The sequence below is a fragment of the Bicyclus anynana genome, chromosome 12, assembly GCF_947172395.1.
Source record: "Bicyclus anynana chromosome 12, ilBicAnyn1.1, whole genome shotgun sequence".
Lineage (NCBI taxonomy): Eukaryota > Metazoa > Arthropoda > Insecta > Lepidoptera > Nymphalidae > Bicyclus > Bicyclus anynana.
In genome coordinates this window covers 1,652,713-1,666,290 of record NC_069094.1, presented here as the reverse complement: position 1 = coordinate 1,666,290, position 13,578 = coordinate 1,652,713, and the positions used below count along the sequence as shown (strand labels likewise).

The following is a 13,578-nucleotide window of genomic DNA, read 5'->3' as shown; positions in this document are numbered from 1 at the left end:
GGGTTTATAACATAACAATTTTACAGGTTTGAACCTTTAGCCCATATCTGTACCCAATTCAAACTGTATGACTTCCGAGTTTCAGACTTTAGTTGCTTTAGTTTTATGCCTGTTTGCGCGCAACGATACCTGCAGGCCAGGCTGGTGGAAAGCTTCGGCAGTGGTTAGTTACCACCCTACCGGCAAAGACGTACAGCCAAGCGATTAAGCGTTCCCGTGTGATGTCGTGTAGAAACCGAAAGAGTGTGAATTTTCATCCTACGTCTATCAACTTAGCCTGCGTCCATCTTAGATTGCATGATCACTTCCCGTCAGGTGAAATTGTAGTCAAGAGCTAACTTTAAAAATAAAAAAAAAAACAATAAAAAAAGCCATAAAATTCACTATCAAGACGCGTGAGGTAGGCGCACGCGGATTAATGACTTGTCGTCGTGTCCCTACGTCCCAGCTATATACTTTGCATTGCGTGGCGTATACTCCGCATACGCCGACACTGACGTTTTAGACAGTGTGAATACTCCCTTAAACCTGCCCTATAGATCTATTATGACGCGATATACCGTGGGAATATATCAATATAAACACTAAAACGTTTCGATGCGAAGTTCTTCACTGTAGAACATTGTAGAGTCAACATCTCCTAAGGATGAAACGTGCGTCGATTTTCTGTCAGATCTGAAATCTTGACACCGGGCTCGAATGATGTTTGTACTGTGTTAATATGGATGTATATGGTAGCCAGGTGTCAAGTTAATGCGCACGGATTATAAATGTCGGTATAATTTGGTTTGTGCTGTGACATTCAAAGCAAGGTGACATGGCAAAAAAGTAATGAAAAACAACACTATAAAAAACACTATACTAAATTCTGCAAAGCCATTTCATAGATTGTATGTAAATCGACTACAAATTACAATTATTACTATAGACGATTCCTTATCGTAAACTACGGATTATTAGCTCGAGTTGAACACAGGTGACCTACTTTTTTTTCTTTCTTTTTTTATTCTTTACAAGTTAGCCCTTGACTACAATTTCACCTGATGGTAAGTGATGATGCAATATAAGATGGAAGCGGGCTAACTTGTTAGGAGGAGGATGAAAATCCACACCCCTTTCGGTTTCTACACGGCATCGTACCGGAACGCTAAATCGCTTGGCGGTACGTCTTTGCCGGTAGGGTGGTAACTAGCCACGGCGGAAGCCTCCCACCAGCCAGACCTGGACCAATTAAGAAAATCTCAATCGGCCCAGCCGGGGATCGAACCCAGGACCTCCGACTTGTACATCAACCGCGCATACCACTGCGCCACGGAGGCCGTAAAATTTTTATTAGTCAATAAAAATCTTTTAATTAGTTAAAAAAATAAGCTTAAGAGCAACCGCAAGAGGGTTGGTGGACCTCACAGTTTTTTTAGTTTTGAACCGCGGAGCTGTTGGAACTTAAACTTGATTAAACTCCATTAGAGAGAAGGTGGCAACCTCAGAGGCCGTCGTTAATCGTCATTTGACTAATGACAAGAGCCATCATTGATCAACTACAATACTTATTACTGCGTTACATTTTCCACTACAACTGCGAGTAGACCTTCCATCACGAAGTACAAAACAACTTACAGCCAAAAGGATTTTGTTAAAGTTGTTTAAATAACAACAACACAAAAGATCAACTTTTTGTTCAGCACTGTTGTTGAGCGCGACCTTGATACCGCTGGATACCGCGAGAACAAGCCGTCGCGAGGTCCATTGTTAAAAAATGGAAACCTTTCTGCTTAATTGGCGAACATTTAATTAAAACCGCCACAATGGCATTCCTCACCGAAATTGTAGGTCATTTGGAACTAAAAAATATATATAGTAGGTAACTACAATTTTGAAACTGCTAAAGTTTCAATGAGACTCGCATCCGCTACGCGCGATGTTAATTTTATTAACCTGGGAGCTTTCATCAAAATGGCGTGTAACTATTTCGATTTTACAAAAACAATGCATAGTAAGGTATTCCTCTTTAGAACTAAAAAAAGTCCACGATATTACTTAGGTATATCTGAAAAGCAGTTTTCTTTTAGGCTTTAGATACACTGAAAAAGTAAAATTTAAAGGTAATAAAAAAAATCAGAACCCCCTCCTTTTTGAAGTCGGTTAAAAAGATAAGAAAAGAAACAGTAGAGCAGAGGCGGAACTTTGTATGACAGACTGTTCCTCGAAATTAGAGCAGCCAAAGGTTCCACGCGCGCGAAGTCGGTCGCGAGCATCTGTTAGACCTCATTCGCACGAGAGTTTTTTCAACGGACGTTAAAAAAGCGTTCAAATATAGTATAAGTTAAATGAAGGTCTATTTCCAATGCCCAAAATTGAAAATGCTACACTGCTCGAAAAAAAAGCGTTGTTTTTTAAAAACGCTGTCGTGTGAACATATAAGTACTTGGGAACGCATTTGTTGTACCTATTTGAGCGCTTTTTTAATGTCCGTTGAAAAAACTATAGTGTGAATGAGGGTTTAATAATAAATAAATTTTATAAAATTGGCATCTTCAAGAGCAATACCCCCTTCCTAAGCGTTATATACCTTCAATTATAGAAACCACGGAAAGTGTTCCGCGGTTTTTATATAGACCAGTCTACGGAACCCTACGGAGCAAAGCCACACAGTTATCCAACATCTGATTTGATTTGATTTGACGCTAAACCGAAGCGCAAGCCCACTCCACTCCACTTGGCCCGCGGAGTGTGAAATCGCAGGTGTACGATGTACCGTTCCGAGAACCATAACGGTAAAACATAAAGAACTCTTAGATAACACCGTAACATAACCGCTAAGTGATCTGTCACGTATTTTTATTCACGAACCGTGAAGATGTACCACATTGATACCACATAGGAGTACGTATGATCACCAAATGGTGCGGTTTAGCCGAAGAAGGACAGAAACGCAAACCGACGGATTATGGTAGGCGTCCACTGATTCGTATCGCACGTATCGGACGCATCGCATCAAACATCGCATCAAATTTGTAATTTTACGGTAGATAAAATCCATTCGAAGCGATCCGTACGATGCAGATAAGTGGACGGACGCACTTGTATGACTCTCAATATACAAATGATACTTACTAAAATCCGCATAAGTCAGAAACGTATAGGTCGCGACCTGTAAGTTGACCCATGAGCATTGACACATTTTTGTGTGTTAAAGCGTAACTTATTAGCTATAATTTGACTGCATTGCAATCGCGTACGAGATTTTCAGTTCTTTGATATCATATTTTGTAGTAAAGTATGACCATAATACTCAAGTAATTATGGTACTTAATGCTAATGTACAGGTAACTAATGATAATATCATTGCCGGCAATTATATTCTTTGAAGATCACAACACAGCAATACTGATTGGTGACAGATAAGAGCATTGTAGCAAAATTTTGCTTAAGATAAAACCGTAACGAGTTTAAAATACTTCATCTTTATATTAAACTCTCATAATTCCAGTTATACTAAAAATTGGTATTATAAATTTAACGAGTTTTTGCAATAACGACATAGCACTGCTTGTGGGTAGAAACAGGAGTGGTCTGATCTCGAAACTAGGTACATAATATATTTAGTAACCAATATGAACCGACAGTGTTGGATAATCTGTTGAAGTTTAATGAAACTAATTAAAGTAACAAACTTTATAAAATCTCAAAATGCATTTCCTACCTGCGTTTCCGACTTGGTACGTTGATGCCATAAAGGTATAATTATTAAATAACGAAACCTAAGCAGTTCAGATGAAGGTACGCGCACAAACTAGTAATACCTAGGACTATTATGTAATGTGGCAATAAGATTTAAATGAAAATTCCTGTCTTTCTCGCGCGGATAAGCTTATTGAGAACAAGACAGATAAGACAACTTAGTTGCTGTTATTTAGTTACAACTATTATTAAACATTGTGTCTTTTTTTTCTCGAAATAACCGTCTCTGTCTCGTTTATTTAGCAACAGTTACTATATTTTGTCTTGTACAAATACACATTTACAATCTGTGTGATCAATACACATTCACAATCTGTGTGATCAATCAAAAAATCAAAATAAAAAATCATTTATTTCAAGTAGGCTCAGTTTACAAAAGTGCTTGTAAACTGAGCCTACTTGAAATAAATGATTTTTGATTTTGATTTTTTGATTTTAAGCGTCAAGTTTAAATTACCTGTGCTATTGACGCCAACCAAGTTGGAGAGTCTATCAGAGGCCAGTGCAGTCTGATATTATGAGCATCACCCACGTCGCGAAATAAAATATTTCATTAGTTTGACCCGGAGCAACGTACTCTTGGGGACAAATAAGTTATGATCTAAATATAGAGTCGCACTTATTTAGAGCGGTCGAATACTTTGAGCGTTGCGTCATTTTTAGTTTAGTAATTGAGGGCCTGTCTTTGAATGATGGTACTCGTATATTGAAAGAGACGGCAAAAAGTCATCCATCCTTGTCAAATTATTCAAATCAACAATAAAGATTATAAAGTTAACTGAAAAACTACAAATGCTACAAAAAAAAAACAGCAAAACACCGACAAGGCTAAACGGCATCTGTAGCAAATGTTCCGCGTTATTGACAATGCCAACATCGGCGAAAATACAAGGCAAATAGCGGTTATTTGCTTTGCTTGCGATGATGCCGGCCCCGGCAAACACGTCTCTTTGCGACCGCTCGCGGCGTAGCATCATTTATTGACAACACTGACTAGACATAAACATAGACGCACGTGTGCAAATTCGTTCATAATAATCGATATCATCATTTATTTGTGATAGAAATCATTTGGGACAGACAAGGTAATTTTTATACAATTATTATACAAATCGTTCGGGAAAATAATGCCATGTTAATTTCGGTTTCAAGAATTCTGTATTCTGTTCATTTGTGTAGTTGTAAGTATTAAAATTAAATCACATGACACTTTAGACACCTGTTTTTAGTAGATTGTTGTTTAGAAACACATATTGCGAATTATTTGACGTGCCCTGCGCAGCGATGCGAAGTATAGGCGATGAATTTACACTCAATTTCCACATCAGGTGGGCCATCTGCTTGTTAAGTCAACTATAATGTTCTTACCATATAGTATAAAAAACAGACTGACGGACAACAAAGGGATCCTATAAGGGTTCCGTTTCTTCCTCTTGGGGTAATTAGCCTTAATAAGTACAAACAATGTTTAAATGACATTAATATTTAAATACATTTACTTACTTAATGTATTTTTATTGAATAAGGGGATTTTCCATTTTGTATTGCCTTCTTGTAGTTGTCGAAGTATTTGAAGTTTCATTTCAACGAAGCTCCGTCTAATTTCTCTGAGATCTCTGTTATTAAATTGATTCCACCGGTACAGAGGATGTTCTACGGTAAACAATATGTTTTCCCTTTTATTGTGGCCGTTCTTTGCCTAATCTAGTACATATTGGGTGCATATTTTATTGAGTCCGTTAGGCTGTTCGCACAATATACAGACGACGACTTTTACTATCTTATAAGTGCATAAAATACTATTGATTACCTAACAAAATTGGTTTTATTAGCATTTTGACTATCGAATGTAACAGTAAGAGAGAGAGTAAGAGTAGAGAGTGTTGGTCAATAAACTCCTCTATCTACCACTGAAAGTCCTATTTAAATCGGTAAATATCCGTTATAGAGATTAGCCCGGACAATCACAAATGTTATTTGTGGTTCCTGTTTTGGTATTGTGTAAACAATAGAGAAAACAATAGTTACTTTTATATTCATATGTGTAGTAGTTCTGTGGTAATAGTAGTATCACTCAAATATACGAGTACTTATGGGAACACCCACTAAAGCCGCGCGTTGTAATTAAACCGACAACCATTTTAGGAAACCCGTTTTCAATTTAAGGCTCGATAACTCACCGCAATTGCGCAATATTCATTTATTAGAATCTTCTCTTCTCGCCAGACCTAAAAAGGGAATGACCTTCGGTGTAAGACGTCTCCATCGACCTTGCACTTTGCCGCTGTATATTATGTAGGTAGGTAACTAGGTAGATAGGTAGCGGCGTATAAGTTGACCTATGCGCAGTTACTAATTATTAGGTATTGACGCGTAACCATAGCAACACGTTGATGCCATTGCAATCGCGTACGATATTATCAATTGTACGACTTCTTATTTCTCTTAACTTTATATAATCTTATTTTCAAGAAAATGAAACGATCATAACTTTAAAGAGCAAGATAAATGGTGATTCACGTTTACAATTATTTTCTGAAAGTAAATAATATTTAAACTGAGACTTTAAACAAAACATGGGAACCTGCAAAAAGGTTTGTATCGACAGTTAAAACATAATTGTAAAATATAGTAAACGTATTGAAAAGCTGATTATATGTATAATTGTATACCTAGTCCCAGCAGTCATCAGGTGTTATTACAAACCACCTAACCCCAATACTTAACAACATGTAGTAGTAAGTAGGTTGGTGTTTTGAATTTTTCTTGTAGCATACCACTGTTATTTGAAAAAATTTTATACTTAAAACAAATCTGGGTAACCACTTAGTATATTTTTAGCACTTTTTTCTTTATTATTTGTACCTGCACAGATGACCGCCATTTGGCAACTTATTTGCCGGGACCTATATCTAGTATTATGGGCTTGTTGAGCCCAGATTTCATTATCTGAAAGCTTTTACCGAGTTATTGTTTTGTTATCGGTATTCAATTACTTTGTTGTCGGGATACTGCTGGCTTTGTATTGCAATAATGTCTACTCGTGAAATATTGCGGCTTGCGATTTATTTGGATTTTTAAAATTTTGCTTTGCCTCTTTGTTTAACCTCGAGGATTTATTAACGTAGTTTAATCATATTTTTTTATGATATAAGTAATTAAAATACAAATTATACTTATATACTAAGTATATGTAAAGTTTTCAGATTCTTCCATATACCTGAGTGCAGTTCCGTGTATATGGTTTTAATTTTAACTCGATACCTCTACGCGCTCCCGAGAAAAGGGTCTTGACAAACATACAGACAGACAAACAACAAAGTGATGCAAGTGACCCTGAAACGAGGCTTCTCCTGTTATTTCAATCCAAGCCCTTGGCCATATTTAAGTAGGTACATGCGAAAAGATCAAATACTTTATTATTTAATAGTGACATCATCAATTTGGAGATGAATAACCACCTGATATTAAGTAATTAAGTTATTTCATTAAAAAGCAATTTGAAATTTAATAATTTAATATTTCTTTTCTATTTTCAAGTTACACTTACAGTCATTATGAGCTGTTTTAAATTAAAAATCAAATGCTGTGATTAAGCATTCAGTCATCTGAAAATGTGATTACTACACCGGATGAGACGGTATTCAGCTTGAGATGAAAATAACTCGAGACTATGTATTTTGATATGAACAGTCTTATTAGCTTCCTTTTTAAGGTAAGACACACAACAATTTAAAAACAAATAAATAGTGTAAAGAAGGCAGGTGTACATAACTTTTAAACTATCTTTACAAACAATTTTGAAAAATTCATCTACTCTACTAACTCTACTACTGGTTCAATAGGCAAATTCTACTGAGTAGTAAAGTCAGCAGTGGGAGTTTATTTAATTTATGATTATTCGTTCTATTTGCGTGAAAGTGAATCTGATGTTTATTGCCACTAAACATCTTGTCGTTAAGAAATTTATCATTTCAGTAACAGCATACCGTCAGTACAACCTTCCATTGACAAATAAAGCGTGCCATTAAAATAAAGGCAAATCGTTAAAGTGTACCATTTCGTAGTAAACTTCCAATGGGTTTTGGGAAGTGGGCGAATCGTTGCGGATCATTAACCCGCGCCGCTAAGCCAATCGTCCGCCCTAAACAGCGATATCATAAACCTCCACACTTCGCAGCAGGGACCGCGAACCTTACACCTACGTGACGACTTTTTTAAAAGGCATTTCTACTTTTTAGTATGGAACCTGACGTACCACCTGTCCGCCATTTTGACTTTTGTTTCAAAGTTGCCGCCAGCCATATATGGGTCCTTTTCGATCAGAGATGTGCTAAGTTGAGAGTTGGGTGTATGATGTATAATATAATAATATTAGGTTCCCTTAATTTTCATATTTCACCTACTAGGTTTAGCTGAGTATGCATCGATAGAAACGTTCCATTAATATATTCTAACTTAACTAATGTTAAAAAAGCGAATGTGAGTTTGTTACACTTTCATGCCTAAACTAAACCAATTTTAAAAATTCTTTCACTAATCGAAAGCTACACCATCAGCGAGTAACATAGATAAATTCATTCCCACGGGACCGGCTGTGAAACCGCGGTGCGTTCACTAATGTTTTTATATGAGGGAGATGCACGCTAAATTGCGAAAGATGGGAGATAAGTACCTACCTATATGAGATAAGGATGCTTTGGACAACTAAAAAACTTTGGTTGGTTGGAGATTTCGGCCGTGGCTAGTAACCACCCTATCGACAAGGACGTACCGCTAAGCGATTTAGCGTTCCGATACGATGTCGTGTAGAAACCGAAAGGAGTGTGGATTTCATCCTACTCCTAACAAGTTAACCCGCTTCCATCTTAGATTGCATCATCACTTACCATCAGGTAAGATTGTAATCAAGAGCTAACCTGTAGAGAATAAAAAAAATCAAGTGAGTGGAAACGGTCATACAGCTTTGCAGCCCCGCTTTGACACTACAAACTCAAAGTTGACTAGCACATCTGTGGTAGAAAAGTAGACTAAACTATATCTTGTAGTTACCAGACAACCTCGTAAAATGTCGATCTTATGAATTAGCAACTATCAAGCTTGTATCTTGTGATAGGTTATGTTGTAAGACGCTGTGACGCTGGTGGTAGGCTAAATGGCAGGTACACCAGCGTTTTCAGCCGGTAGGAGTCCGGCACTACCTAAACGGGCGTCCATGAGTATTTTCCCCCCTACGAAAAAAAAAGAAGAGTCATGTATACATGATATAGCTAGCTATTAGGTTTTTTTACACTGCCATGTGTATTGTGTTCTGATCGGACTCGAATTTTGCAGACACTACGTATAGTCTAAAATTAATTAGATGAATTTTTTAAAACAAAATTATAGTCCTCAAAAATGACAAAATGTTTGCCGCCCCTGTTCTCTACAGTTATCGACGTCGCTTTCACTTTGATTCTAGCCGTATTGTTTCGCGAAACAATTAGTTGAAATAACATGAAAAAAGGTAATTTTTCCGAGTGTTTTATTATACTAATGTTTTTTTTTACTTCGCGAGTTATTTCCGGCGGAAAAACAATGGGTTATTTCACGCCTTGGTAAATTTGTTTGTAAAGGTTAACAAGGAGAGATGTACGAGTTACGATATTGAGCCTTTGTTAGAATTTAATAAAAAAAAAGTGAGTAACACTTAATTCATAAATATTTTAGTAAGTACTTAATGTTTTTATGACCTACTTAAGTTTGTTATGGACTGATATGACATGGACAATTTTCGCGACTTAAGGAGAGTATGTATGTACCTATGTCCAATACATACTCTCCTTTTGAGGTACCATTTTATTTATACAACCTAGGGAGAAAAATTTTTTCTCCCTAGGTTGTGTAAATAAAATGGTAAGTACATTATTTTTCAAGTTAGACATATATAAGTATGTATATGTAAAATGTTTCTTTTTAGTAGCGTTTTCAGTTAATAACTAAGTAACTATAACTTCAACAATTAATTTGAAAATAATATATATGTATATGTACAGAAAAACTCGTCTTCCCCACCACCTGCAACATGGGTATCTTATGTCAAGAGTGAATAGCATCTTCTAGGAAAGCTATCTACACCATATGCTGCATCATCTCTTACCAACAGACTTTATTGCAGCTAAGCGCTTGCTTATGCAAAAAAAAAAAGAATACTTTTATTATATAAAAGTTAAACGAAGAAACAATTAAATAAGTATCTGACATAATGTAGGCACGTCTATAACATACCATCTGTCGTTTATTAGCGCAAAGCTGTTAGGCACTGATAAGGAAAACCAATATAGCGCATTTGATTGCCGCTTATATTGCCGAGATAACAGACGAACTGATACGCAAGTGCTATTCAAATGTCTACCACTGTGTATAAGATTCATTTACTTACTGTGTCCTGCCGCTTTGAGTATCTTTTCAAAATGCGCAATATATGATGATATGATATATACGCTATGTTACGAGTATGTGGCCTTAATTAACGCAGGTCAGTTTTTACAGTGACTATACAGGGGGCTCGGGAGTATTTCCCATAACTTTAAGGTATTAACGAGACCACGTATAGGAACCGAATTGCATACCTAATATTTCATTACTTAACTACAAAAATAAAAAAACATAGGGTCCGGACCTAGGGTCAGCGCAGACAGAGAGCAACAATCCTCGCGCGGTCTCGGGCATTTCCTTTACGGATCGCGTATCCTCTCCGCTGCGCTCTTTTCTGTCTGCGCTGAGCCTGGGCGTTTTTTTGGAACCTTCGTAACTTTAATTATTTTAAGTTTTCGACTTTAATTATCACCATTAACTCATGAAACAACTTGACGTATCAAATGTGTTTGTAAACTAAACTAATCGTAATTGAAATAAATGCATTTTGACTATTACAGACAATGGTTTTCCACTAAAAACCAGATAGGAAGGAATAAATATCATAGCGTTCCATGGTTTCATGGTGCGGGTGCCAAGTCCATCGTGTGGCCAAAAATAATTAGAAATTTAGGTAATTAAAAATCAATTAATTTTATAGTCTTAAGTTGTTACGCCCGCCGCTCGGAGACAGTGACCTCGGCAAAAACCACTTCTAATGGCAGATTCGTGCGTGATTCCACGCGCATGACCAATTACATAATTGATCATTGATGTTAATGGATCGATGCGTTCGAAATCTGAACGTGGATTTCTTTGCTCATCCGAATGTCAAGATCAAAACTTATTTTGGACTATCCATTGGGAATTTGGACGACAATAACAAAGCAAAGCATCATTCCTTACTGTCTTCTTTTATCTGGGATTTTAAGACTTTAGATCCGTATGGAGTAGATACGAAGGATAACTGTAGTTTCCTAAACAAAAAGAATCTTAAACATAAAATACAAGTTAGCCCTTGACTACAATCTCACCTGATGGTAAGTGATGATGCAGTCTAAGATGGAAGCGGGCTAACTTGTTAGGAGGAGGATGAAAATCCACACCCCTTTCGGTTTCTACACGTCATCGTACCGGAACGCTAAATCGCTTGGCGGTACGTCTTTGCCGGTAGGCCGAAGCCTCCCACCAGCTAGACCTGGACAAATTAAGAAAATCTCAATCTGCCCAGCCAGGGATCGAACCCAGGACCTCCGTCTTGTAAATCCACCGAGGCCGTCAAAATGAAGCAGTAAGCTTAGACGTGCTTCACAACAAAACAATCACACCTGATTATAACTGACGATGCGGTCTAAGATGGAAGCGGGCTTACTTGGAAGAGGCACAAGTTTATTTAAAGCTAGCTAGCCATTGACGATTAAGTATGCCCAAGTTTCTGCAGCACCCACGGTAACAACTGATCGTGTGTTGGTCGCTGCGTGCATGACGGCTCGACTTGACGTATACATGAAACGTCTTCGATGTGTTCGTTAGTACACCTGAGACCTGTCGCCATTTCATACATCCCACATTCATTTTACTTTTAACGTGTCGGTCCACATTGCCATCGTTTTGAAAAAACGACCCTAAGTACCAAAAATCGTAGGAAGGGTCGCTTTTTCACACCACCATTTTCATTAAAAATAGGCTTTACGGAATAAGAAAAAAACGGTTTTTATTGATTTGATATTAATTATTGAATTATAACCCAATTCCACTATAAATATTATTCATTAAAATATTTACTTCAAGTTTGCTATATGCGTAGTTTATGGAGATCGTTTAAATTATTTCCAAAACAAATCTATACGAATATTATAAAGCTGTAGAGTTTGTTTGTTTGCTTGAACGCGCTAATTTCAGGAACTACTGATCCGATTTGAAAAATTCTTTCAGCGTTAGATAGCCCATTTATCGAGGAAGGCTTTATGGTATATTTTATCCCCGTATTCCTACGGAAACAAGAACCACGCGGGTGAAACCGTGCGGCGTCAGCTAGTTATTACCTATATAAAGTTGTTAACACCCGCTGGTCGTGACCGCTTAGTGGACAAGGTGCCTTAGTAGATTGATAAAGGCTAGCTGGTAGGTATGTCATTAACCTCCCTGTGTACACAGCTACTTAATTGTGTAAGAAATTAATTATATTTAGTTTTAATTACCTGTCTATGAGGTCATTAATTTGTCATTATCGCCAGTTATTTGTGTTAATAACGGCTTTAGTCATCGGCTTTGCCCATGTAAAGTTCAGCATAGGATTATTTAGGTACTGTTTGGAGCTATGGAACTTTTATTACAAGTTTCATTTGACTCTTATTTGACTTTACAAGCTCTACAACTAGGTACAGTGCTATGAAGTACCTTACCAATGCTTATACTCTAAATAGTCGTTAGCCCTCAGACGGTCTGAAGTATAAGTATAATCTAATATAATATAGGTACATCTGCATAGCCAAAACTACATTTCTATAAAAAAAAAATCAAATCTCTATTTATCAAAAGTTCATACCTAATTACAGCTTTTTCTTTGTAAACAAATGCCTGCAATTACACCTATTCAAAAATCACAACTATGAGAGTTCAAATACGCATATAAATCGATACCAAATAGGTTATCCAGCGTGACTTACCAATACAAAACAGCGTCTCCTTAGAAACGCGTATCTAAATACGATTGTAAACACTCGCTGAATATCACCCATAAGCAAATGTTGACACAAAATGAAGTTGATCAAACCAACCTTCAATAGCCACGACGTGATCACGAATCTGCTGAGCCAGCAAGGGGTCAGGAACGAGTTCCACGAGATCGTAAAGCGCGTATATCGATGGGTGCACACTTTCGAACCTCTGGATCTCTTGACGTATGGACAGAGACGTGTTCAGACACGCCTGCGTGTGCTGCCGGTTGCACATCGTGCTCCTGAAGCCCAGCATCTGGGCGATATAACCTCGATACCTTTATATCACACCACAACACTGTATACCGGACGCTTTCCCATCTCAATGCTACGTAAACGCGGCCATAGACGCCGAAAATCACACAAATACCACTCGTCAATGTTATGTTGACACAAACTAACAATAGAACACTTGTCACAACGTGTGTAATGATAAGAATGTGGATGTAAATAAGGTAAACAACCAATTAACTCGCGTTTTACTGATAATGCCAAGAACAGACCACCTCGGCGGCGGCCATTACCGAACTGCTATGACATTCCATCGCGTCCTAAACGTGATCTATCAAATGTCATTGTTGTGGGGAACAGCGCCATCTTTTACCGTGTAGCGAGAATACTTAGTTAAATGTTGCTTTCTTGTAATCGTTATATACCTTTTACATAGATGGCGCTGTTACACATTTTACGATTTTTATTTATGTTCAATCATGTGCCGTAT

The 13,578-nt window shown here is 37.3% G+C and overlaps 1 protein-coding gene across 1 annotated transcript in view; it reads right to left on the bottom strand.

Moving 5' to 3' along the window:
* The window catches only part of LOC112050066 (centaurin-gamma-1A), a 300,795-nt gene extending 287,420 nt beyond the window's left edge, over positions 1-13,375 (bottom strand). Inside the window, exon 1 of the mRNA XM_024088198.2 lies at positions 12,918-13,375. Coding sequence (XP_023943966.1) covers positions 12,918-13,113 — 196 coding nt within the window. The 5' untranslated portion in view covers positions 13,114-13,375. The remainder of the gene's footprint in view (positions 1-12,917) is intronic.
* Between the last annotated feature and the right edge of the window lie 203 nt (positions 13,376-13,578).